Raw genomic sequence first — 26,237 nt, 5'->3', positions numbered from 1 at the left:
CGTGATCTCATGGTTCGCGAGTTCATGCTCCGCACCGGGCTCCGTGCTGACAGTGCGGAGCCTGCTTCAGATTCTCTCTCTCCCTCTCTCTCTGCCCCTCCTCTGCTTGTGTTCTCTCTCTCAAAATAAATAAGTAAACTTTATTAAAAAAAAAAAAAAAAAAACCCAGCGGCAGCAACAACCCAACTGGATATTTCTGTAGGTCTTCATGGTTTACAAGGCACCTTGGCATACGTCATCTCACCATGTCCCTGCTGAGGTAGGCAAAGAAAATTCTATTATCCCTACTTTGCTGATGAGAAGATTGAAGGTTAAAGCAATGGAGTAACTTTGAAAGTTACTCAGCAAGAAATAGTATCAGGGTCCTTAAAAGCAGCTCTCCAGAACTCTGTCCTCCACATCAGCTTGCACAAAGTACTTGCTTTTGGCAATAGGAGTACGTTGTAGCCAACATCCTTAACAATGGTGATTTTAATCATAAGGAATGTCCGTTTAGACCAGGGGTTGGCAAACCTTTTCTGTGAAGAGCCAGCTAATAAATATTTTTGGATTCATGCGTCATCCACAGTCTCTGTGGCAACTAGTCAACTCTGTTGGTGTAGGCAAAGCAGCCGTAGGCAATATGCAAATAGGCGTGGCTTTGCACCAATGAAGCCTTTGTTAGAAACGTGGGATTTGGCCCATGGGCCCTAGTTTACAGATCCCTGATTGGGACAGAGCAGAAGCGGTACAGCATATACTACTGATCAAATTTATATGCCACCCATTCCTTGCTCTTTACTTGCTGGCCAAGCCCTGGCTTCACAGGGTGCTTGCTCCTTTCCACATGACTGAGGAGCAAATCCTAATTATTCTAAGCCAACTGTGGAAATGCTGTTCCTTGCCAGTGTTTGATTTTAGGAGTGGGCATGTGGCTTCCTTTTGACCAATAAGACACATGGGAAAATCTCCTGGGGGGACTTGGAGGAAAAATTTCCCCACTCTTTTTTGAAATTATTTTTTTAATGTTTATTTATTTTTGAGACAGAGAGGGAGAGCCTAAGTTGGGGAGGGGCATAGGCAGAGAGGGAGACACAGAATCTGAAGCAGGCTCCAGGCTCTGAGCTGTCAGCACAGAGCCCGACTTGGGGCTTGGACTCACGAGCCGTGAGATCATGACCTGAGCTGAGGTCACAAGGTCAACCTACGGAGCCACCCAGGCGCCCCCAGAATTTCCCCACTCTTAAAATGAGACTCAAGGAGAAATAGTTCTTCGTCTTCTGGAGCTGCGCTGTCCAATATGATAGCCATTAGGCACATGTGACTATTAAATTTAAATTAATTAAAACTAAATGAAATTAAAAATTCAGTTCCTCAGTCACACTAGCTACAATTTAAGTGCTCAGGAGTCCCATGGGGCTAGTGGTTGCTGTACTGGGCAGTGCAAATGCATAATATTTCCATCACTGCAGGAAGTTCTGTCAGATAGTGCTGTATCTGGATGTTTCTGGGTCTGGATTTGATGCCTGGAACACTGGTCGCCATCTTAAATACATTGAGAGGAGGTAGTGAGTGCCAGTGGAAAATGGAGATACCCTAAGAGTTTGAAGATGTTGAGCGAGGGGCGCCTGGGTGGCTCAGTCAGTTAAGCGTCCAACTTCAGCTCAGGTCACGATCTCGCGGTCCGTGAGTTCAAGCCCCGCGTCGGGCTCTGGGCTGACGGCTCAGAGCCTGGAGCCTGTTTCGGATTCTGTGTCTCCGTCTCTCTCTGCCCCTCCCCCGTTCATGCTCTGTCTCTCTCCGTCTCAAAAATAAGTAAACGGTAAGAAAAAATTAAAAAAAAAAAAAAGATGTTGAGCGAATAGTGTTCTGAAGGTGAAAGAACAGAAGCATGGAAAGGGCCTGGGTCTTCCTGAGCTGCCGGATGAACCTTCTTAGAACTGTGTGCTTTAGGATTTCTTAAGTGGGCTAAATGAATGTCTTTAATGTTTATGGTACTTTTAATTGGGTATTCTGTGACTTGCCCCCGAAAGCATTCTTACACATAGAAGAGTTAACATTTCAAAGGTTTACAGTTGATTCTTGAAAAAAAACAACGGGGGTTAGGGGTGCCGATCCCTGTAGAGTCAAAAATGTGCACATAACTTTGACTCCCCAGAAACTTAACAACTAATAGCCTACTGTTGACCGGAAGCCTTACCGATAACATACATAGTTGATTAATGCATATTTTGTATGTTATATGCATTATACACTATATTTAAAAAAATTTTTTTAATGTTTATTTATTTTGGGGAGAGAGAGACAGACAGACAGACAGCGTGAGTGGGGAAGGGGCAGAGAGAGAGGGAGACACGGAATCCGAAGCAGGCTCCAGGCTCTGAACTGTCAGCACAGAGCCCGACGTGGGGCTCGAACTCACAAACCGCGAGCTCATGACCTGAGCTGAAGTCGCATGCTTAACTGACTGAGCCACCCAGGTACCCCGTACACTGTATTTTTATGATAAAGTAAGCTAGAGAGAGGAAAATGTTATTAAGAAAATCGTAAGGAACTAAAAATACATTTGCAGTACTGGCCTGTATTTATTGAAAAAATCTGCGTGTAAGTGGACCCGCACAGTCAAACCCGTGTTGTTCAAGGGTGAAATGTGCTATGCATGATGTCCTTGTAAATGCTTCATGTGTTACCTTAGTGGATCCGGACAATAGCAACAATCAAGTGTTAATCCCTTATTTCCTAGATGAGAGAGCTGAGGCTTGGACAGTTTGAGTCACTTCCAAGTTCACACAGCTGGAAAGTGGAGGTGCTAGGATTCTAGAACCTGTGTTCTTAACCGTTTCCTTTGTGTTTAGTCCCTCTAGCAGTCGGAGATGGTTTTTACACAACTTTGACTGAAACTTAGCCATGTTCATTCATCCTGAAATGGATTTGTACTCCCAAGGGACCAGATAAAGATTGAGGGAGATCTGAAGGATAAAAGCAGTAGCTTCACTGATTTAATCTATCAGGGAGTAAGTTGATATTCCAAGGGAATACGCTGTTGAAATGTACCTTGAGGCGGGTGTCTCTTTACTTCAAGGAAATAATAAGAAACACATTGATCTTGGCAAGAAGTCTTGTGTTCATAAGATCGCAGTGCTGCTGTAAAAAAACATCAATATAAATCGAGGATGCTTTTGTAATGACGTCTGTGGCAATTGTGTTAGTTTCTTTTAGGAATGCACGTAGCTTGAAGTAAAAGTTACTCCTGTTGCTGTAGTGTTCATTACAGTATATAGAATTTTGTTAAAGAAGAGAGAAATGAAAAATGTGAAATGGGCAGTAGTCTCACTTTGGCGAATAAATTAGAATTGCTTCTAATTATCTCATTAATTGAACGAATAAGAACCGAACACAGAGTTCTTAGTATGCGGTGGTGTATTTCAACCGTGTAGTCGTTTTTTTTTTTTGTCTTGCTCCTAATATATGATTTGTTATTACACTGATTTGGATTCATGGTAAGGTCTAACGTTCTGGGTTTTAGTGGACGGGCAGGAGGGGATGAGTTTGAATTCGTAAAAAATGTCCAGTTACAGGATCTTTTCAAAATAGAATTTTAATACTTTTAAGTGAGTTGCATGATATGACTACAATGCAAACTTTATCTGAGGTCAGGGGCTTTGTGTCATTTCCTGCTACAACCCAGTCCCTGGCGTATGCAGTAGGCCTTTAAACATTTTACCAAATGAATAAACTTTGGGCAGATTCCTTCATGTTTCTGGGCTTGTTTCTTCACTTATAGTGTGAGGAAGGTGGGCTAGTTTGGTCTGTAGTCTTTTCCCTACCTAGGACCTATTTTGTAGTTCTTTTCGTCCCCTGAACTCCAAGCCCTAAAAGATAGTATCTTTCAAATGATTTATTTAAGAATTTTTTTTTTCATTTTTGTGTTGAGCAAAGATGTACAAACCTGGATCCAGTTTTTGTGATCAGCAGTAGAAAACCAGTATAGCTATAATTTTTACAAATCACACTCTAATTTTCTCATGCAGCTTACTGTTGGTAAATAAGCAATTTTTGAAATAATGATCTATAGTCTAAGTGACTATGCTGCCAGTTTTCTAGATCTATAAAATTGTACTAGGTCGTCTTCAAGTCTCCCTTACCTCTGAAATGAATTTCTATGACCTTCCATTTCCTGACGTGTAATGCACAGATGGAACCCCTTGGGTCTTTCTAGGAGATGAATTCCTATGGCCCTAAGCTATGGAAACTTGAATTAGACAGTGTTGTAATGGATAGTCCCACTAATCAAGCGTTAGTGAATACCTAAGAATGTTTTATAGTTAGATAGAAGTCACATACCTGCAAATTTTGGAAAGAAACCATCTTCATAATTTTTTAAGTGCCTCTCTATGAGTTATTGATATGTCGCTTGCCTTAAGAAAAAAATCAGGGGGCGCCTGGCTGGCTCAGTCAGAAGAGCATGTGACTCTTGATCTTGGGGCTGTGAGGTTGAGCCCCACATTCGGTGTAGAGATTACTTAAAAAATAAAATCTTAAAAGGAAAAAAACACCATTATTATATAAAAGTAAGCTTTATTCAAGAGCACAGAGTCTGAATTAATAATTATGATTTACTGCTAGAACTGTGATAAAATATAAATGTAATATAATTTTATGCAAAATAATCACCCCCGTTTTACAAGTGCACAAATACAAGCAGGGAAGTGTTAGAAATTTACTCAAGGCAGAGCCAGGATTTGAAACCAAGTAAGTCTCACTCAAGAGCCCGGTCTTTTTTTTTTTTTTTTTTTTTTTTTAAGTTTATTTAAATATTTTGAGAGAGAGCGAGAGCATGAGCCAGGGAAAGGGCAGAGAGAGAGAAAGGGAGAGAGAGAATCCCAAGCAGGCTCCACAGTCAGCGGAGAGCCCGATATAGGGCTCAATCTCACGAACTGACCTGAGCCGAAAGCAAGTCAGACGCTTAACTGCCTGAGTCCCCCAGGTGCCCCAAGAGCCCAGTTTCTCAATCACGTTTAAAGCTTGGTTAAGGAGGTATGCTCATTCATTTATTACAAATAAATGGACATGGCTCTTTATTCAGATGGAGGAATTTACCAGATCAAGATTTACACGTTATTAAAAGTGAGGAATCCCAGATCAGTCTTTCAGAGCTCACAACAAGCCAAAGACAATATAAGGCGAAGACATTAGAACACGAGCCACTAACGTACAAAGGCCAAAAGGCCTGCGAAGGATTTTCTATCCAGAAGCGCTACAGCAAAGCTTTTTACACGGCCTCAAAATAGAGACAACTCACGAATACTTTTCTTTAAAACAATTTTTTTTAATTTTTATTTTCTTAAGGATGTCTCCATCCAATGCAGGGCTCGAACTCATGCCTGTGAGAACAAGAGGTCATGCTCTGCCAACTAAGCCAACCGGGTGCCCCAGATATACAACTTTTCCAGCCAAGTAGTATGCATCGGCAGTATACATCCAGCTTTTGTTAGTGGCTTTACTGGTACGCATCTACTTAGAGAAATGGTTTGTCACATGGGAGTTCTACTCTTGAGGGTCATGAGAAAATCGTGATATGGATGTTTGCTGGGAGCAAAGCGAGGGAGGTGAGTCACAAAGAAGGGGAGTTCATATTGAGCCTCAAAGTGGCAGGGACTCCTCTACCTCCTCCAATTCATATTTTTTACATGAAATTTATTATCACATTGGTTTCCGTACAACACCCAGGGCTCGTCCCAACAGGTGCCCTCCTCCATGCCCATCACCCACTTTCCCCTCTCCCCTCCCCCACCATCAACCCTCAGTTTATTCTCAGTATTTAAGAGTCTCTTAGGGTTTGCCTCCTTCCCTCTCTGTAACTTCTTCCCCCCACTTCCCCTCCCCCCCGGTCTTCTGTTGAGTTTCTCAAGACCCACATATGACTGAAAACATACGATATCTGTCTTTCTCTGTCTGACTTATTTCACTTAGCATCACAGTCTCCAGTTCCATCCACGTTGCTACAAATAGCCAGATTTCATTCTTTCTCATTGCCAGGTAGTATTCCATTGTATATATAAACCCCATCTTCTTTTTCCATTCCTCAGTTGATGGACATTTAGGCTCTTTCCATAATTTGGCTATTGTTGAAAGTGCTGCTATAAACATTAGGGTACAAGTGCCCCCATGCATCAGCTCTCAAATTCATATTGATTCCTTGACTTTTGACCTCGTCAATATCATGACAAAGAACAAGAGAGAAAATGGTGGTTGGGGAGAGTAATTTTAGCATTAATTTTGTCCCATCATTAGTTTAATGGATCTTAATTATTCTGTGACACTCAAAGTAAATCTGATGTGGCAGAGACTGGCTGGCAGTTCACCAAACTTTAATTTTTTTCTTCCTCGGCACACAGCCAGACTGTATTTCCCAGCCTCCCTTGCGAGTAGAAGTGGCTGAGTGACTGAGTTCTGGCTAATGTATGTGGGTAGAAATGATGTTTCCACCTTGCGGCTTGGCCATTAAAAACCCGATTCCCCTCACTCTCTTTCCCTGTGTGCCTGCTGGATGTTGCTCTCCGGAGCACACTTGGAATCTTCGTGTTGAACATGGCAGTGCCTCTGTCCGCCCGGGCTCCTCAGTGACAGCACGGAGCAGATGGCCTCTCTCTGCTCCACTCTACACTCCACTCTAGACTACTGACTGGACTTTAAATTTTTTTTTTTTTTTTTACCGTTTATTTATTTTTGAGAGAGACAGACAGAGCATGAGCAGGTGAGGGGCAGAGAGAGAGGGAGACACAGAATCGGAAGCAGGCTCCAGACTCCGAGCTGTCAGCACAGAGCCCGACGCGGGGCTGGAACTCACAAGCTGTGAGATCGTGGCCTGAGCCGAAGTCGACGCTCAAACGACTGAGCCCCCCAGGTGTGGCCCATAGGCTGCTGATTGGACTTTACACATAGAAAGTAAGCTGCCACTTTTGTAAGCCCCTGAGATTTTAGGATTTAATTATCGTGGCGATTTGCCTTACCTTAACTAATACATCAGTGACCCTTCTCCCCAATGGTACATCTCATTCTGCCATTGGAAGGCAGGGTGGGGTGGGACAGGCATCTTTTCTTTCTTGAGATCACGTAAGAGCCCGCGTTCGTACGGTCCAAGCTGGGGGGAGTCTATTATGGTCACTACCGAGACGCTCATCATCCAATCAGGAGAGAGTCCTTTGAGGGCAGGAGGCCCACCAGAGCCACCCCCTCACTCCCTTTGGGCCAACCCAGGCCGCCGGGACCTTCACGGTTTGGCTTAAGGTTAAGACTACAGGCTCTGAACTTTCTGGGGTCAAATCTTACCTCTACCGTTTATTTCCTCTGACTGTTACAGGGCGTTTAATCTCTGTTGCTTAGTCTCCTTATCTGTAAAATAGCAGTACCTTTTTCATAGAATGATATGCAGATTACATGAGTTAACGCATCCAGAGATGCCTGTAATGCGTCTGACACATTGTAAAGACTCAGTCAACACTAGCCATTATCACTAGAGACCAGCATAGTAATAGAGATTTTCTTTTGATAACGGGAGCATTCTGTATCTGTGCTGCCCAGTACAGCAGCCACCAACCACATGTGGCTACTGAGCCCTTGAAACGTGACCGGGGAACTGGATTTTAATTTTTATTAACTTGAATTAATTTAACTTTAAATAGCCACACATGGCTAGTGGCTGCTGTAGTGAACAGGGCAGCTATAGAGAATTGTTCTAATTGCTTCAGAAGTTTTCTATTTCATACTGTATAAGTTAGGGTTCAGTCACAGAAGGAGAATCACTAGGGACACACACACACACGAATTTGTCACAGGGGTTTGACATTATAGGGCTGTGGGAGCCAGCTAAGCAGTCTCTGTAAAGCTGTTGTCTTCACATCTGATGCCAGAACTTGACATCTATGATGGGAAAGGCAGTCGGGAAGGCTGTAGGGAGGGCAGTAAGACGGGTGACAACAGGGACAAGTTGGAACCCACAACAGACTGAAACCCATGTCAGTTCTTGTTACCTGTGGCTGGTGCTACGATTGTCTTGCAGAAACTGGCCCCTTAGCACAAAATTAATGTTTGTTTATTTTGAGAGAAGGTGGTGGGGGAGAGAACGTGAGTGGGAGAGGGGCAGAGAGAGAGAGAGAGGGAGAGAGAGAATCCCAAGCAGGCTCTGTGCTGTCAGCACCAAAATCAAGAGTTGGACACGCAACCGACTGAGTCCCCCAGGTGCCCGCCTTAGCACGAGATTAAATACACACCTCGCGGGGCCCCTGGGTGGCTCGTCGGTTAAGCGTCAGACTTCGGCTCAGGTCATGATCTCACAGTCCGTGAGTTCGAGCCCCGCGCCGGGGTCTGTGCTGACAGCGTGGAGCCTGGAGCCTGCTTCCGATTCTGTGTCTCCCTCTCTCTCCGCCCCTCCCCCACTCACACTCTGTCTCTTGCTCTCAAAAATAAATAAAATATTAAAAAAATTTTTTTAAAAAGTAAAAATAAAATACACACCTCGCCCAGGACTCAGAGAAGCTGGAGCGGGTCCGGGGCGGGCGGAGGGCGGGTGGGTGCGCACAGCAGTTGTGGGCTGGCAGCCACCTCACAGCAAAGACGTGAGGCAGCTGCTGCTCCGTGTCTGCCCACATCTCCCCCGGGACGCTCTCTCGTGTCCCACGAAACCCACAAACGTATAGAAAAGGGAATTCTGGGAAATGCAGCTTAGCTATGTTACCAGGACACCGTGCATAGTAGAACGCTAATGAGCTCAATTTTGTGTCTCTTAATACTTTTCAATAAAACACGATGCTAACATCCCCAAGGCTCTATTTAAGTGTTTCTGTTCTGCAACTGGCCCAAAGATAGTCTGAAGGTCCGTACAGCTGGCTGACCTCATCTTTGAGTAAAAGCATTATGATGACTATGTAGAAAAATTTTTTCTTTATACTTTTCTGTGGTTTAGAATTTTCTCCACTCAAACCCACATTATTATTATAGTTAGAAAAGAAACTAATGTTAATGTTTAGAAGCCAGCCAGTGACCCCCTAGGGAGACTACACATCCCACTAGAGGGCAACCTCAGAACATCATGATTCCATGTGCCTTTCGCTTGTCCCCTGAAATTTTGCCAGGTCTCGACTTTGTGCAAGAACTTAAATATAAGTTACAGTCACCGGATCTCCTGAAACCCTTTGACTTCTGCCTCTTTCTTTACGTTTCCAAAGTGATCCCAAAGGTGTCTGAAAATCAGAAGCAAATAATAGAAAGAAAAAAGAAAGTGAAGTGGAAATCTTGCTGAGTAGAAGGGAGGAATCATTTTTAGTAAAGGTCCCTGGGAAAACGAGGAATGGAGCACGATCGTATTAATTATGTACACGAGCAGAATTTCCCGTGTGGTCTCCTCAATACTGTAACAGTAGCACCTGTGAAGTGTGTCCTATTGTGATTATCTTCATCCCTATTTTCCAGATGGGAAGCCGAAGTGCGGGTGGGGCAAGTAAGTTGTCCAAAGCTATGTGGTGGCAGATTACAAAAGGTGTGCGGGATTAACAAGTGGCGCGTTTGAACCTCGGCTGTCTGGGTTTTGTGGTCGAGGTTGTTAGCCTACTTATCACACTGGAGGGATTCAGGGCAATGTCACATCGGCTGTTGGGGCCGACTCCGATTTCCCCCGCACCCCGACATCTCAGTGACACCCCATCCTCTCACCTTACCCTAGAAGTGTCTGTAGAACCTCTTTTCGTGCCAGCTTCCCAAGCACAGGTTCAAGCCCTCATCGTGTCTTGGCTGGTCTACCGTAACACCCACCTCTCTGGCCATCTCACTTCTGATCACCTTCTTCATTTATTTTCTAGCTGTATAAAACAGTATATATTGTTTTGTGCCAGGGACTGGGGAGAGCGGAGAGCCCATTTTGCATCCAAGTCCTTATCCTGGGCTCTGCACCCCCGGAGAACCTAAACTAAGATGCCAAGGGGTTCACTGCTTGACCGTGAGCTGGCAGAGTGGTGCGGTCTGAGAGGTGCCTGGGTGGCTCAGTTGGTTAAGGGTCCGACTCTTCAGGTCATGATCTCACAGTTGGTGGGTCTGAGCCCCATGTCAGACTCTGAGCTGACAGCACAGAGCCTGCTTGGGATTCTCTCTCTCCCTCTCTCTCTGCCCCTCCGTCACTCATGCCTCCCCCCCGCTCAAAATAAATAAATAAATTAAAAAAAATAAAAGATACTAGGAAACCTTCTGAACCCTAACTACTAGTGCCCCTACCCCTACGTTTCCAGGTGCTTCTGCACCTAAAACTACAAGAAACTCTCCCTGACCCATAAATTACAGGTGCTTTGGCATGAAAGAATTTGTCAACTAACAGTAGAATTACCCTAGACAGGACTGGGAATCAGGGAGGAGAGGGGCACCCAAGCAAATGTTGCTCTCCTTAAGCTGTATCTCTTCCAGGAGTAATAACCTTAGAGCATGCATTCTTTCCAGGGGCTAATATTGCCCCCACGGGAGTGAAAATTCTCTTTTGGAGGCAAAAAAAGTCTTATCAGTGATACAGGGCTGGAACTAGAATGAGGCAAGTGAAGGGTCTAGGGCACAAAATGTTAGGACACACACAATCTAAGTGCCACGTGTGTGTGTGTGTGTGTGTGTGTGTGTGTGTGTGTGTGTGTGTGTGATTCCCCAGAGGAATCAGTGGGTGCAGGCCCGGCCACTGTGTTGGGCAACTATGGCCACTGTGTTGGAAGGATAGCAGGGAGGCCTGCGTGGCTGAGCGAGGGGAGAGTAGGAGGAGATGGGACATGGCTAGAAGGTCATCTGTTTCACGAGAACATGGGGACATTCTATGAAGAAGCGAGGGTCTACTGCCAGTCTAGTAAGTGTTCAATAAAGGCCAAGGCCCACCTAGATTTGGTGGTCGTCTGCACTTTGGGGAGTTCCGTTAGCTAGCAGCTGAAGTTTTCTCTAATGATGTCATTAATCGTTTAATAAAAACGTTATGTCAGAGTATTTACTGAGCAGTGTGACGTGAGACGGTCACAGCTCAAGTAAACACTTTTCGGCCGTGCCAAAGGAGACTTGTTTTCATTCATTTCGTTGGTTGGGTAGTAAAATCCGAAAATACAGCTCTTGGAAGAGTATCTGTTGTCCAAGCCCTGAAGAGCCAATATAATAACAAAACAATATTGTTTTGCTTGGGGTTCCCATATACGAGTGCCTGGGCGTGACGCCTAGCTTTGAATCATCTCTCTATGGAATAGTAATTCAGTCCAGAAGAGGACCGCCACCAGATTCCAAGTTTCAGCTGGGTCTAAAATATTCATGCAAGGGGGGGGCTAGTCGTATCTGGGTTAGATCCACTCCTCGAAGATGAAGTCTTTATCTTTCTCATTCAGCTTGGGGCGAATGTGTTGGAAGTAAGTGCTCATTAGTGTTGCCACAGTCACAGATTTAAGACCACCAGCCACCTCACATTTTACATCTTAACAACACCCTCCCCGCCCACCCCCGGTGTCAGGCATCGGAGGGTGGGCAGAAAAATGAAAATGTCAGGAACAGCCAGCTGCGACCTCGCCTGACTTGTATGCAGGTAATTTGTTGGGGAAGTGATTTCAGGAATCAGGAATGGGGGAACAGGAAGAGGGCATTAGGAAGAGAAGAAAAGCCGGTAAAGGGTAGATTATTGAGGTCACTGCTGTGGGCAGTGAAGGGTCAGGACCATTGAATCTGTTACGTTGTTTGTGATATGTATTCGAATGGCCATTTTAGCACATATTTGTAAGGTCTGTTAAGCAATCTGTCTGCTGTGATTGGCGGTTACAACTACTTTTCCAAACTTCAGATTCTGAATAGTAGCCATCCAAGAAGTACTCTCAAGGCTTTCCTTCGTAGACTCCGCCTCGTTGCTCTCAGATCCGTTCTCTACCTTCCCCTGCCGTGCTTTGTATCCCAGGGTCCTGACTCCTTGCACTATTTGTGTTAAGTTCCTGCTCTTGAGCTACCAGTCATGGGTTCCTGACTGGTCCTGACTGATGGAGACTCCTTATGATGTCGTCAGTCAGTCCAAAAATATTTTTGAACATCTACCAGATACAGGACACGGGACTGGATTCCCGGAGGATAATAAAGCATCAAGCAGCTTAGCATCTAGTGGGGAACACAAGACGTACAGTAGAAAAGTTAAATAACAGTGCCCAGTAGTATATGCCCAGTATGTGGCGAGTGAATGGCATAGACAGTGCTGAGTGAATGGTGTAGTCAAGGAATAAACTTTAAGATAAAAATAGAGAGCCACCTCCACTGGCTCTTGCAGCCCCAGAGTATGCTTTAGAGGGCCAGAGAGCTGACCTAAAGAGGTCATCTAAAACTCCCGATTTTGGCAAGGTGAAAATTTGGAATTGCATTTGAAACCACCTCATTTTTAAATGTCGGTAAGTAATTCAAACTTTCAAAAACCTCAGCACGATTCCCACTGTGTGAGAGAAAGAGAACTTGCCTGGGAGCTGAATTGGGATCTCGAGCCAGTGGTAGGCATTTGTTCAATGGCTGACTGCAATAGGCGGGAAGTCGAATGCAAAGACCGTGGAGACCCTTTCCAATTAGAAGATTCTGGGGTTCTAATATTTCACTCAAGTATGAGGGATCAAGGCCTGGGCTTAGAAGGGAGCAGTGGGAAGAAGGAACGGACAAGAGAGCAATTAGGGAATATTAATAATAATACCCTACATTTATATACTAGTTTATGGTCTACAGTTTGTCATTGGAAGCAGGATAGAATAGAGGCTCAGAGGGTAGGCTCTGAAGTCAGTCTGTCTGGGTTCAAATGTCAGCTGTACAGTGAATTACTGGTGGGGCCTTACCCAGACTGTTTCTCAAGCCCTGAAATGGATTGATGCTAATGAATTCACATATCTCCTGGAGTTGTTGGCTGATTAAATAATAAAGTATGTATGAAGTGTTAACCTGGCTCACAGGAAGCACCAACCACTGCCATTGCTATTTGTCACACATACGCCATCTTTCTTTACTCCTCACAGTAGCCCCATGTTCTGGTGAGAAGGACGCACAGGAGGTTACGGTGAGAAGGGCGCACTGGACATGGAGGTTGGAGAAGGGAGGAGCCAGGGGCAATGGCCAGAGAGTGAGCATTTGATTTGTACAATCAGTTCTATTGTTGAAACCAACTCTGGGTTTCCAGGCCCTTCTCTTAACCCCTGTGGGATTTTGTTTTCCATAGAGGGTGGTTCCTTGCGATTTATATTTTCTATAAATTAAAAAAAAACCCTGGATTTCTGAGTATGGTAGGAAGAATAATGGGTCCTGTACGATGTCCCTGTCCTGATGCCTGGAACCTGTAAATATGTTACTTTACAGAACAAAAGGGACTTTGCACATTGTGATTAAAGTTAAGGACTGTGGGATGGGGAGATTATCGTGGATTACCTGGGTGGTCCCAGTCTAATCCTGGGAGTTCTTAAAAGTGGAAAAGGGAGGCAGAAGAATGAGTCAAAAGCATGCCCCAGGTGAAGGAGCTCCCCACCCCATCCCACTGCTAGCTTTGAGGATAGAGGAATGAGGCATGAACCAAGAAATGTGGGTGGCTTCTAGAATTAGTTGATAGCCAGCAAGAAGATGAGAACATTGGTCCTATGACTGCAAGGAACTGAATTCCGTAGTAACCCAGATAAGCAGGACGCAGATTCACCCCTAGAGCCTCCAGAAAGGCACGTAGCCTGTTGACACTGTGATTTTAGTCTGGTGAGACCCATATTGGACTTCTGACCTACAGAACTCTAACCTAACACATTTGTGTTGTCTTAAACCATTAAGTTCACGGTAACATGTTACAGCAGCAACAGGAAGCTAATACACTGAGATTTCCACCTTAAATTATTTGGCTGACGTTACCAACAGTACTATCAAATTCAAGAACTAAGTGGATATGGAAATGATGTGGGGTGATGAGGGATGAGTTTTTGGATATATGGAGTTGGAGGGGCAAAGACAGTAAGGTGTTCGCATGACAGTGCTCAGACCACACTTGGCCCTGTGGGATTGCAGAGGTGGTGGTAGTAACTGAAAGAAAGGGTCAGGGAGGTGACGTGGGATAAGAGACTCCATTCAGAAGGCCGGTTTCTTGAGTTCCCAGTTCCTGTCTTTGGCTTCCATTTGCAGTGTATGCATGCCAAAGTCCCGCTCATCACAACCGGAGTATACGGACTTGGTTTTGAAACATCACTAGAGAGTCACGTGGAGTAAAATTTATAGGCATATCGCAATAATTTTATTTATTGACTTAAATTGAAGCTTCAATAAATGAATAATGCTTTAAAATTTGCTCTTTGGATGTTTCCGAAGGAAAATCTGAAAAATTTAAATGTTTCTCCTTTCTTTATTTGTGAATCCTTGTAACAATGGAAATGTTTTGTCTCCTAAGAATGGCACGGGGCTCAAATATTTGACTCATTGGAAATGCCGACCACCTCTTTGATTGTAACAGATGGGAAGTGAGTGAGGAGAGAGCCTGAGAGAAATGGGCTGATAGTCAGGAAAATGTAAGGCCTACGGGGACGTCCCTATTTTGGACCAGGAGGAGTGACGTGGGAAGATCGTAATGGGAGAAAAAAATGAGTACGATGTTAGTCACTAAGCGTTCGGGCCCCTAGAAGAAAGAAAATGCCAAGAGAAAAAAAGTGGACAATAACAATTTAAAAATCTCTGGTTTTGTGAACGAGATTTCCTCCCTTCATCAGTGTAGATCGTTGCTGGGAGCCTCTTAGGTTCCAAGATGGAAGAAGGCCAGCCCTAGCTGTTGCGTCAGAGGATTTAGCAGTGGACAAGGTTGGAATCATTGGTGGCTATGGTCAACCCCTGGGTAGAATTGGAGAGGAAGCGGTTAAGTCTCTGTTGCCCTGAAACATCACTTTCCATCCCTGTTTCCATGCCATCCAGCTCTTCCTCAGCACCTTCATGCTTTTTCCTCCCTGTGCCGCGCTCCCTGCCCACTCCACCTCACCTGCCCACACTGATAAATGTCCTTCTCAGAGTAGCCTGTATTGAATGTTGATTCTTCCCAGTTCTTGTCAACATGGCCCATTATGGTAGGTCTTTACTACAGGATCAGAAGATTTCAGCCAGTTGGAAGTAATCCATACTAAGGTGTGAGTGACTGATTTGCCCTTAGTGCTCCCAAGAGTAATTTAAAAATTAAGCTCCTGTTAACTCAACAGACTCTCTCACTGGTGGAATATTAACGTAGCCTGAGGGTTACCCTGAAGGACAGAGACTAAGAGGAGCAATTCCAATTAAATTGAGGCATCAAGGCACTAACCACTCTGTGTACATTTGCCTTGGTGGCTGCAGGGTAATTGGGAACTTGAGCACTCATTCGGTCTTGCTTTCAAGCAGAATTGTGCTTTAATGATCCCAGAAAATACTCCTACCCTACCACCACTTCAGGAAAATAGGCTCCTGGACCCTACCAGGTATGTTTCACTGTGCAAGTTTAGTTTCCAAACATACATATTCTTTTTTTTTTTAATTGTATTTCAGGATAGCACTATGGAAAGAATCACTCCTTTGTAATTAAAAAAAAAAATTACAAATTTAAAAATAACACCCCACATGGGTGAGAGTTTGGGGAAGTGATACTCATGTCCTGCAGAGGGTTGTATAAATTGATTTGTTTTCTGTAAGGCATTTTGGCAGTCAAAATCATGGAATTTCTGAAGGAGATAGCCAAGTTCGTATGCCAAAATGTATTTTGTGTATATATAAATGTTTTTATTTATTTTTGAGACAGAGACAGAACGTGAGCAGGGGAGGGGCAGAGAGAGAGGGAGACACAGAATCCGAAGCAGGCTCCAGGCTCCAGGCTCCAGGCTCCAGGCTCCGAGCTGTCAGCACAGAGCCCGACGCAGGGCTCGAACTAACTCACGGACTGTGAGATCATGACCTGAGCTGAAGTTGGACGCCTAACCAACTGAGCCACCCAGGTGCCTCTCGGATGCCAAAATTTAGCCAGAAGTATTTATTGAGACATTGTTTGTAATCATGAAAAATTATACACATCAAAATGTATAAATTAATGGTATATCCAGTCAATGAAATGCCATACAGTGATCACAAGTGGTATTGTGGAGAATTGTTTAATGATATAGAACAATGTTCAGGATACAATGTCATGAGAAAAATCAGGTTACAAATAGTTTATGTGATATGATCTTTCTTATACATATAAAGACACATATACACACATATATTCATATATCTATATACATATGTAGATATACATATGAATATAGAAAGAGAGAGCAAAGACTATATGCCAAAATGTTAATGTCAATTACATTTGGGTGGTGAAATGATAGGTGGCTTTAATTTTCTTTTTTATCTGTAATTTATCTGAAGTTGCTCCAATAAGTGTGCAATATTTTTCACAGAGAGAAAAATAGAATTACTTTTAAGGAACCTGAGCATCTTCTCAAAATAAGTAACACAGTCTCTTAGCTTATAAACTCAGAGGCATCTGATCTAGTTTAACTCATAAGTAGTACTTAAAAGGTATAAAGGCTGTGCTAATAGGTACAAAAAGAAGCACAGTTGGGGGCACCTGCGTGTCTCAATTGGTTGAGCTTCTAACTCTTGATTTCGGCTCAGGTCATGATCCCAGGGTCGTGGGATTGAGCCCCTCATCGGGCTCTGTGCTGAGCATAGAACCTGCCTAAGATTCTCTCTCTCTCTCTCTCTCTCTCTCTCTCTCTCTCTCTCTTTCTCTTTTTCTCTTTCTCTTTCTCTCTTTCTCTTTCTCTCTCCCCCTGCCTCTCTCCCTCCCTCCCTCCCTATGCCCCTCTCCCCCACTTGTGCTCCCTCTCTCTCTCTAAAATACTGAAATTAAATTAAAACATAAAAAAGAAACAGTTAATGGAAGTTTAGTTTATGCACATAGATACCTTTCCTTTTACAAATTCGAATGAATATTAGCCAACAGTTGAAGTTCTTAGTCATCATTGTCAGTTTATGATGCACTAAATCATTATATAACAGAATCTAGAGAGCACCGTCAACAGTTATATTAGAGAATTGCTTCGCCAGAGATGTGTCTGTAGAGATTTGAAGAGAAGGACTGATGAGGCTGTTGAAAATAATACTAAATTAATATACTGCCCTCTTTTGGTAGCTATTTGCAAGTCAGTTTACATTCACTTCCATTAAAGATGTTCATCTACAAATTCTTGCACACACTAGACTAACTTTAAACCACCTTTTTCCTCAACAGAGAATGCCGGTAATTCCAGTTTGTTATCACCATCTGGTAAGACCGTTATTTCTTGACTTTGGGGAATTTCAGGACAATATGCCAAAAGTTCTCCATGAAATATGGCACGTAGTCAGATACAGCAAAGTTGCTTTTTTCCATGAAGGTTAATTACATTCTGTCATTAAACCTGCACCTGAAAAGCCAATAGCACACATAGACAAGAGGACAGGCATATTGATGCCCCCACACTTATGGACAAATCTGCGGAATGAATTGTGGGTTTTCATTACCGTAGCTGGTTAGGTTCTTCAACGTTATTGTTAGTATTCTAGTTCACGGGTCTCCTGACGAGTATCAAGACCATAAGCCTGCCGAATGTCCCTACATTTGAGGGGCGCGATGTTCTCTTCAATATACTTCCTCAGTCGCCTCTGAACAAATATTTTTCAAAGGGCTTCTGAGGGCTTAGCACTCCTCAGAATGGGAAGGCAAATATAGAGAAATTTTTAACTAGACCGTCGTGGCAGGAACCAGGAATAGAACCCACATTCGAGCCTGCTAGCTGGAACTGGACCTCAGGGATAAAGTGGTCCAGTCCCGTCCCTTAGTCGACAGGATCGTGAAGCCCCACTAACTTACCTAAGGTCACACAGCCTCCTGCCCCCATCACGCACAGGCAGCACATGGCTTTTCTGCCTCCCACTGCTGTGTTCTTTCTGGTATACCACATGTTGTAGAACAATCTTTTATGGTAAGGGGTGAGTCGACTCACATTTTATCCTTAGTGGTATCAAAATGAGCTCTATTGTTCATTAATTTAAATAAAATTAAGGGCTCCCTGGGCGAATTAGTCAAGTGTCTGACTCTTGATTTCGGCTCAGGTCACAATCTCACAGTCCGTGGGTTTGAGCCCCACATTGGGCTCAGCGGTGAGCATGGAGCCTGCTTTGCTTAAGCTTCTCTCTCTCCCATGGGGCGCCTGAGTGGCTCGGTCAGTTAAGTGTCTGACTTCGGCGCAGGTCATGATCTTGTGGTTTGTGGGTTCGAACCCTGTGTCGGGCTCTGTGCTGACAGTTCGGAGCCTGGAGCCTGCTTCGGTTTCCGTGTCTCCCTCCCTCTCTGCCCCTCCCCTGCTCATGCTCTGTCTCTGTCTCTCTCAAAAATAAATAAACATTAAAAATAATAGTAAAGATTCTCTCCCTCTTTCTCTCTCTCTGTACCCCTCCCCCGCTTGCACGCGCGCTCTCTCTCAAGATAAATTAATTAATTAATTAATTAAAAATAAGTAAAAATTAATAATGATAGCTGTTACTTCTTGTGCACATATATATACATGCTTGGGAGTCTTCAGACATCTCACTCAGTTTCCAGTCTTGCAGTATAGGAATTATTACATTCAGGTTCTAAATGAGGAAACTGAGGGTCAGAGAGGATAAAACTTGCTCATGTTCGCACATTCTGGGCAGCCAGACCTACTTACTTGTGTTTGAACTCAGCCACCAGCCTCTCGCCTCCATTGCTAGCTGTGTGTCTTTGGGCAAGTTTCTTCACCTTTCTGTGCCTCAGTTTCTTCATCTGTAAATGGGGGACTGTAACAGTACCAGCTTCATAGGGCAGTTGTGAAGATGAAATGAGATGACCTATGCACCTGACAGATTAAACCCTCAATAAGTAATAACTATCATTATTATGAACTACTAAGTAATGGGGCAAAGATTCAAACCCAGGACTGCGAGCCTCCAAAGCCCAAACTGTTTTCACTGCACCAGTTTGCCCCCTTGCTGTTAAGCTGCTGGGGTAAAATGAACCACTGTATTTTACTTCTAGTTCAATAGCCGGCATCAGACTTAATCATGGTCATATCTTAACAAAATCCTGTTTGCATGGAAATATGGGGTATGGAGCTTTGGAAGCACCCACTGGTTCCAGTCACAGCCTGGGTGCTGGGTGCCTTGCGGGAGAGTGACACTCACCGGAATGTAAGAGCCCGTGCATATCCAGGAACTGACAGGTGCTTGTGCCCACAGGCCTCTTCTTACCACTCATCAACTTCCAGAAGAATTAATACTCATTAATTGAAAAACAGCTTTGGCCCATTGTTTTGTTTTGCCCCAAGAGCAAAGGATTCCATATCCACACTTTGAATCTGTTTGCTCAGGAACTGTCTTATTTCTCAAGAAATATCCTTGGTAATTAAAAAAAAAAATGTAGTAAATGACAAAATATGGAAGCAATAATGTAAGACAGGGTGTGTGTGTTTCAGCCAACGCATGAGCAGTCTGACCCAGACAGGCCAGCCAAGTGCCTCGACACACCCAAATGTTGTCCTCACCGGCTGAATATCAGGCTGCCTACTGCAGAGCCTGTATCACTTGTAAAATGTTTGTGTTTACTTTTCCTGTGTATACTGTACGAGTGAAGCCATCGGATCTTTTTAATATTTAAACATGCAAAATGTATGCAGTAGATTGACCTCTTAGCGTAAGTGGACGTACTCCACGGGAAATTTATAACTTGATTGTCTTAGTGGCAGCCATATTTTAAAATAACTTACTAGGAAATTGTATTAGGTAGTACAGTGGTGAGTGATAGCAATGTTGTTTTATTTTTTTATTATTTTTTTTTAAATCCTCAATTCACTATGGGAAGAGTTGCCAGGCGTCACTCTTAACAGAATGGAGCCGATCTGCTGCTATGTTTCATAATTGTAGTTTGAGAAATTTTTTTTACTTTTTTTATGTCTTTATTTTATTTTGAGAGAAAAACAGAGCGCTAGCAGGGGAGGGCCAGAGAGAGAGAGGGAGACACGGAATCAGAAGGAGGCTCCAGGCTCTGAGCTGTCAGCACAGAGCCCGACGCGGGACTTGAACCCACGGACCGCGAGATCATGACCTGAGCTGAAGCTGGACGCACAAGTGACTGAGCCTCCCAGTCGCCCCTGTAGTCTGACAAATATTTAACGTAGAAAATGTTTTCTAGAATTCTCTGGCTGAAAAGATTTGAAAGTAGTATGTCACATATTTTGCTGTGGTTTCTGAACTTATTTCCTTAATCTTCAATAGGTAGGAGCAGGCTTTGAGGCAGCAGGTGTCAACTTCTTCATCTGTAAAAGGAGACAGCTGTGCTCCTTTCACTTCTTGGATTCTTTCTCAGCAATTCTCTGATGAAGTGTATATTCTCTGAGTGGTTATGGGGCTTGCAGATTCACACTGGTCTGAGAGCATGTTGTCTGCTTGTTTGCATAATTCGTCTCAAAAGTTTTAATTCCTTTAAAATGCAAAAAATAATTGTTTCAAAGTATTAACTAGCAAATTTTGTTGTTATTTTTCCTCTTACAGCTGAATCATCTCTTGTTGGTTTTGTCCCCTACTCCAATGGTACTGCTGCAGGCAAGATTTTGAAAAAATTCAAACCAAGATTTCACCCACTTTGTTAAGTTTGTGATTTCATTAAACCTTTTTACTGTTTCCCCCCCACCCCCTCGGGGCCAAAGAGGTTGAAACTACAAGCCTAAATGGTAAGAATTTTTCTGAAGCAAGTGAAAATTGATAACACTTAATGTGAATAAAAGTATAATGCGTGCTGTTGAAGGTTTTTATATTCAAATAAACAAACAAACAAAACCCCAAATCAAACAAACCCCCAAAACCATCAACCGTGGAGAACAACTGAAACTTTTTGCCGAAATGAAAATATCCTTATTGTCACGGAGGGCGGACAGCCCCCTCCCACGCTAACTGTTCTGTAAAAGAAGAGAAATATTGATCACATTTTGAGTGCCCTGTTTAACTTGCTCTCCAACACAGCGCCAGCACATTTTATATGGCAGGCTGTTTAAATGTGAAAAGCACATCCAGTGACTTCAGTATGCTTCAGCATGGATTTGGAGGCACAGAGCGTTCAAAGATAGCCCTTTTCCAGATGATTGTATCAATTTTAAATAGTCTGACATGAAAAAACAACAGCCGGCCTTCTTCATCATCCTAGAGAACTGGGCCGTGTTGGAGGGAGGTGGACAGGAGAGCACATTCTGTGGCCCCCGCTCTGTGGGTAGACAGCCTCCATCTTTGTGCAGTCAAAACCCAACGCTTTACACAGCCCCTTACTTAGTTAAAATAAAGTTTGCACCATGTGGTTGGTGGTTGAGGAGCTAAACAATCATAGGTTGAGCTCACGCTGATCGAAACTGGTTTAAATTCAAACTTGGTCTAATGGGAAGGACTAGATATCATTTTTATGCTTAATTACTTTTTACAGTGAAAGGACACCTTCAAAATACCTTTGGCAGTAGGTTTTGAATCCATTGTATGTGGGTTTTTAAGTAATGTCATACATTACTTAATGTAATACATGCCTTTTCACCCCTAAAGTTTCATCCAGAATAATATATTATAGAATAATTTTTATTTAAAGAAATACCAATTAGAACAGATTTTCGACGGAATTTTCAGTGAAACAGGTCAAAGTGAGGTTTTTCTAAAAATTACTTAAATGTAATGTTCAAGAACTTTAATTTTAAACTAGAATCGCTTAAAGATTGCTTCCTAAGAGTGTACCATTCAGCATCCACAGGGCTATATCTTAAAGTTGGTACTAACTGGAAACATCGTATCCCGTAGGGACTTTTATTATAATGGAGTAAAACAGGGACAAAATATTAAACATAAATGGGATTATTTCAATCTAATAATTATAGGAGTGTTGCTATATTTTAGACACATCACCTCTGTTCAAGAAATGCATTTTAAAAGGATGAATACTTGCTCAGGAATGGTGTCTGGGGGTTGGAGAATGGACAGTGTGGCGGGTGAGCAGTAAATACATTTGGTCGTGTCGGTTGGCTTTTGCAAAACTCTCTAACTTCTCTAGGATTTGGGGAAGGGTGAAATGTTTAAGGAACCTAGACAATGCACGTGTTTGTTAATCATGTCAATAATTAGGCTTCACTTCTATTTCATTATTTCAGATGCTACTTCGAGTGTATTATCCACTTTAAACAAAACAGGTAATATCAAGTTCTTTCTAAATATCATAGTTTGTCCTCTCTGCCTTCTTGGGTTTCTCGCTTGTGTGGTCAGTCTCCTGGGTTGCTAAAGGTTATCTCCTTGCCCACTTCCTGTGCCTTCATTTGTTGAGTCACTACTCGTTTTACTTTGGCATTGAACAGTAATTCTGGTGTTACCACATTCCTGAGCTTCCAAACTGTTATGGCCATAGCACTCCATTTAAAATAACATTAAAAATTACAATAGTAATGTATCTTAGCTCGTAACAAATGGAGAATGTAGAAAAATGCAAAGAAAAAATAGAAATCGTCGCTAATATTACTTTCTTAAGACTATTACTGGTATGTTTCCATTCAGAATCATATATACATGTATCATATATACACACACACACACACACATATGTGTATATATCTCTTTTACAAAATTGTCATAGTTTATATGGAGTTTTATGTCTTGCCCTTTTGACTTCATATTGAATTCTAAGTATTTTCCACTGCCCCTTACTATTAATGACTTGATAATACTCCATTGCGTACCATATGTTGAACATTATTAAAGCTGTGTCTACTCTTTTAATAGAAATTGTTGCAATGAACATCCTTGTGTCAACATCTTACATTCATTCCTGATTTCTGTAGGATGCATTCCAAGGATTGGATTCAATGGGTTAGCATGATGAGTATTTTTAAGGTCCTCGATCTGCGTGTTGCCCAATTACCTTCTTGAAAGGTTGTACCCAGCAACACGCGTGCCGGCAGTGAATGAGAATGTCTGTGTCACTGTACCTTTGCTCAGAGTTGAGACTATGCCATATGTTATTAGACCTTTCAATTCCTTAGGTTCTATTTTGCAGTCTTGATTGTTGGTGAGGTTGAACATCTTTCCCCAAAAGCACTTTTGTTACTAAAACCGGAAGTTCATTTCACAGATGTATTTTGCTTGCTCTGGGAAGGAAAGTATCAGGGCAAACAAAATAAGATATTTAAAATTTTTTTTTCCCAACGTTTTTTATTTATTTTTGGGACAGAGAGAGACAGAGCATGAACGGGGGAGGGGCAGAGAGAGAGGGAGACACAGAATCGGAAACAGGCTCCAGGCTCCGAGCCATCAGCCCAGAGCCCGACGCGGGGCTCGAACTCACGGACCGCGAGATCGTGACCTGGCTGAAGTCGGACGCCTAACCGACTGCGCCACCCAGGCGCCCCCAAAATAAGATATTTAAAAGATTCTTATTGATAATGCAAAATACTGTCAGCCTCTATGATTACCACCAACCATTGTCCATGGGTCAGTCACAGTGAAACGGAAACTCATCAATGTAACACATAACACAAATGAGGTTTCTGCAATTGTTGGGGTAATGTCATCATTCTTAAGTGCTTCTCCAAGACCTGAGCTTTGTGTTTTCTGCAGAATTTGCCACTCACCCTAGGAGACAGACCTTCTTTGCAAATCTATGCCCCAACACACCTCTTCTAATTGGCCATCCTTACAGCAAGGATTTCTGAACTTGGTTCTCCATTATCTGAAAAATGAACCATGGACTATGTGCCCAAAGTGCATTGGGAACACATTTCTAAGGTTTGCTTCTTCTGAGTGTGTTAATATTTGCCTGTGGTTTGAACAGTTCTGTCCTGGGTCTGCTGTGAGCCTGCTGGACAACTGTAGTTGGATCGTTTCAACCTCTTTGAGAATAATTTTATCTTATTGCCATAATGGCAATAATATTTTATTAGCTCCTAAAGAAAAGAGCAGGACACTCCCTTGATTGTAGAGCATACACTATTTTAGATCTTGTGTTTCCATTCATTTTTTACTCTGAATCACCGGTTCTTTACAACCTGCCACTCCAAGTGACTTGCTTCATCGTACCTATCTGAAGTGTAAGTCCACGTTGATTTGCCTAGCAGCAGCGCATGGAAAGTGCAGTAGAATTACACAAGCAGTGGGGGGTGTAATGGGTGTGAAATAACTGGGTAAACATGGGAATCCAAATCCCAGCCCCACCCTGTTCCAAGGCTATATGATCTGTGTATGCGATTCCCATGTATTCTGCTGCTGGGATGACCAGTAGCGTCGTAAAGGTGTCGACAGTGTGATTTTCTTAGCACTTCACTAAAATGATACTCGTGGCAAATTGTTTTTTTTTTAAAACAAGCAACAATTCTGCTCTAATGTTTAAATTGCTTCTTTGCAGAAAAAACTAAAATCACTATAGTAAAAACCTTCAATGCATCAGGTATGACTTACTATCAATATCAAGACTTTCTTTTTTGTAACTAAAGTAAAATTAAACACACGGCTGGTATTTATGTTTTCTTTCTCTTTTTTTCCTGTCTTTTAAAAATGCAATCTGTTCTTAATGAATAGATGTTTACCTGTTTATGCTCTGGGTACCTGAAGTCGTGCTAAGCGTTTGGGGCTACGTAATCATGATCAGATGCAATGCCCACCCTTAGGAATCTGCTCGCCTGGGGAGAGACAAGGCAAACAAACAGATAACTAACCTGCACATGTATGCAGATAAAGGCAAAAGACTACACAAGTGTCTCTGACATGGTTAAGAAGCATGGGAGATAAAAGGGCTGGTGTTAGTGGTCATCGACAGGATAGAATTTATGAGGGAAAGATTCTTAGAGGACTGAACCTCATTCTCTTTTGAAATCAAAAAAGGGATATACTCTTAAGTACCGATTGCAAGGGTAGGGATACATGATCTGCTTAACAAAGTCTTCTGGTTGATTTAAAACAGGGGGTTGGCAAACTACGGCCTACGAGGCAAATATGGCCCACCATCTAGTTTTGTAAATAAAGTTTTATTGGAACACTGCCATGCCCATTTGTTGACATGTTAATCTGCGGTGAATTTCCAATACAGTGAACAGGAGAGTTGAGTAGTTGTGACAGAGACTATATGGCCCACAAAGCCTAAAATACTTACTATTTGACCCTTTACAAAGTTGTCTCGTTCATGACTTAAAGGATGAACAGTGGCTGTGTACTTTGGGGGGGAAATTACAGATAACAGCCCTAGCAATGGGAAAGAAAATTCTCAAGATTAACGAGCAGCCCAAGACACACGCCCCTGGAAACAAAGCTGCCACTAAAATTTAGAGAAAGATGAGAGATGATAGAATGTAACATTTAGTGGGGACTAGACCCATAGTTCTGGAGAACATTGAAAGCATTACTAGCCACCATCTCAAGCAGGTATAGTTAAGTCGAAATCTTCATCTTTTGGTGTGGGTAACATAGCTGTGAAACAGTATAGAATTCTACACGTCAGATAACTTTTGGCACCTAAATTCAGTTTGCCCCCAGAATCACAACTCTTAGTTGAAGGGTGATGCCTACGCACCAACTAAATCACCCTGGCAGAAACCATTTCCCATGCACTAAACACAAGTTATAATTTTAGTCTGTGTCCAAAGTTGTTCTCTTCAGAAACAATTAAGCACCCAAAAAACACAATGGAGATAAAATAGCAATCAGACATTGCGTACGTAATTCTGACCAAAGCAGACCTAACAAGGACAGCAAAATACTCCGTAACAACCTTTCCCTCTTGGCACTTTGCTGAATACATTACGAGCATTTGCCCCTCACATTTGCTGTGGTTTTCTTATACTTCGCCAAAAGGATGAAATTAATGAAGGCAAGATTTTTAGGGGAGTAAACCTGGAGCTCTTTTCAAATCAAAGAAGACGTACGTCTCCTTTCACCAAAGAAGAAAGTGCTTTTTAGGTGAATATGTATGGAATTTTTTGTTCTCACATGGCTTATTTCATCTCCCATTCATCTCTGCCTCTTTCGTACGCCTGTATAGTTTGTTGTCCTGGCTGTGTCTCCATTTTGCCTTCACTATGACTTTTTTTCTTTTTAATGTTTATTTATTTTTGAGACAGAGACAGAGCATGAGCGGGGGAGGGGCAGAGAGCGAGGGAGGCACAGAATCCGAAGCGGGCTCCAGGCTCTGAGCTGTCAGCACAGAG

The 26,237-nt window shown here is 42.9% G+C and overlaps 1 protein-coding gene across 5 annotated transcripts in view; it reads left to right on the top strand.

The window, feature by feature from the left end:
- The window catches only part of ADGRG2 (adhesion G protein-coupled receptor G2), a 123,849-nt gene that overhangs the window by 60,980 nt on the left and 36,632 nt on the right, over nucleotides 1-26,237 (top strand). For 2 of the 5 annotated variants that reach the window (XM_058713997.1, XM_058713995.1), the window contains exons 4-8: nucleotides 17,255-17,290; nucleotides 20,575-20,613; nucleotides 20,730-20,753; nucleotides 22,203-22,241; nucleotides 24,443-24,484. In XM_058713997.1, coding sequence (XP_058569980.1) covers nucleotides 17,255-17,290; nucleotides 20,575-20,613; nucleotides 20,730-20,753; nucleotides 22,203-22,241; nucleotides 24,443-24,484 — 180 coding nt within the window. Of the gene's footprint in view, nucleotides 1-17,254; nucleotides 17,291-20,574; nucleotides 20,614-20,723; nucleotides 20,754-22,202; nucleotides 22,242-24,442; nucleotides 24,485-26,237 lie in introns of those variants that run through there. The other 3 variants (XM_058713996.1, XM_058714000.1, XM_058713998.1) reach the window with 3 other exon arrangements.

This window comes from Neofelis nebulosa, chromosome X, assembly GCF_028018385.1.
Source record: "Neofelis nebulosa isolate mNeoNeb1 chromosome X, mNeoNeb1.pri, whole genome shotgun sequence".
Classification (NCBI taxonomy): domain Eukaryota; kingdom Metazoa; phylum Chordata; class Mammalia; order Carnivora; family Felidae; genus Neofelis; species Neofelis nebulosa.
Note: the sequence above shows the minus strand (reverse complement) of the source record. Positions and strands in the feature narration are given on the sequence as shown.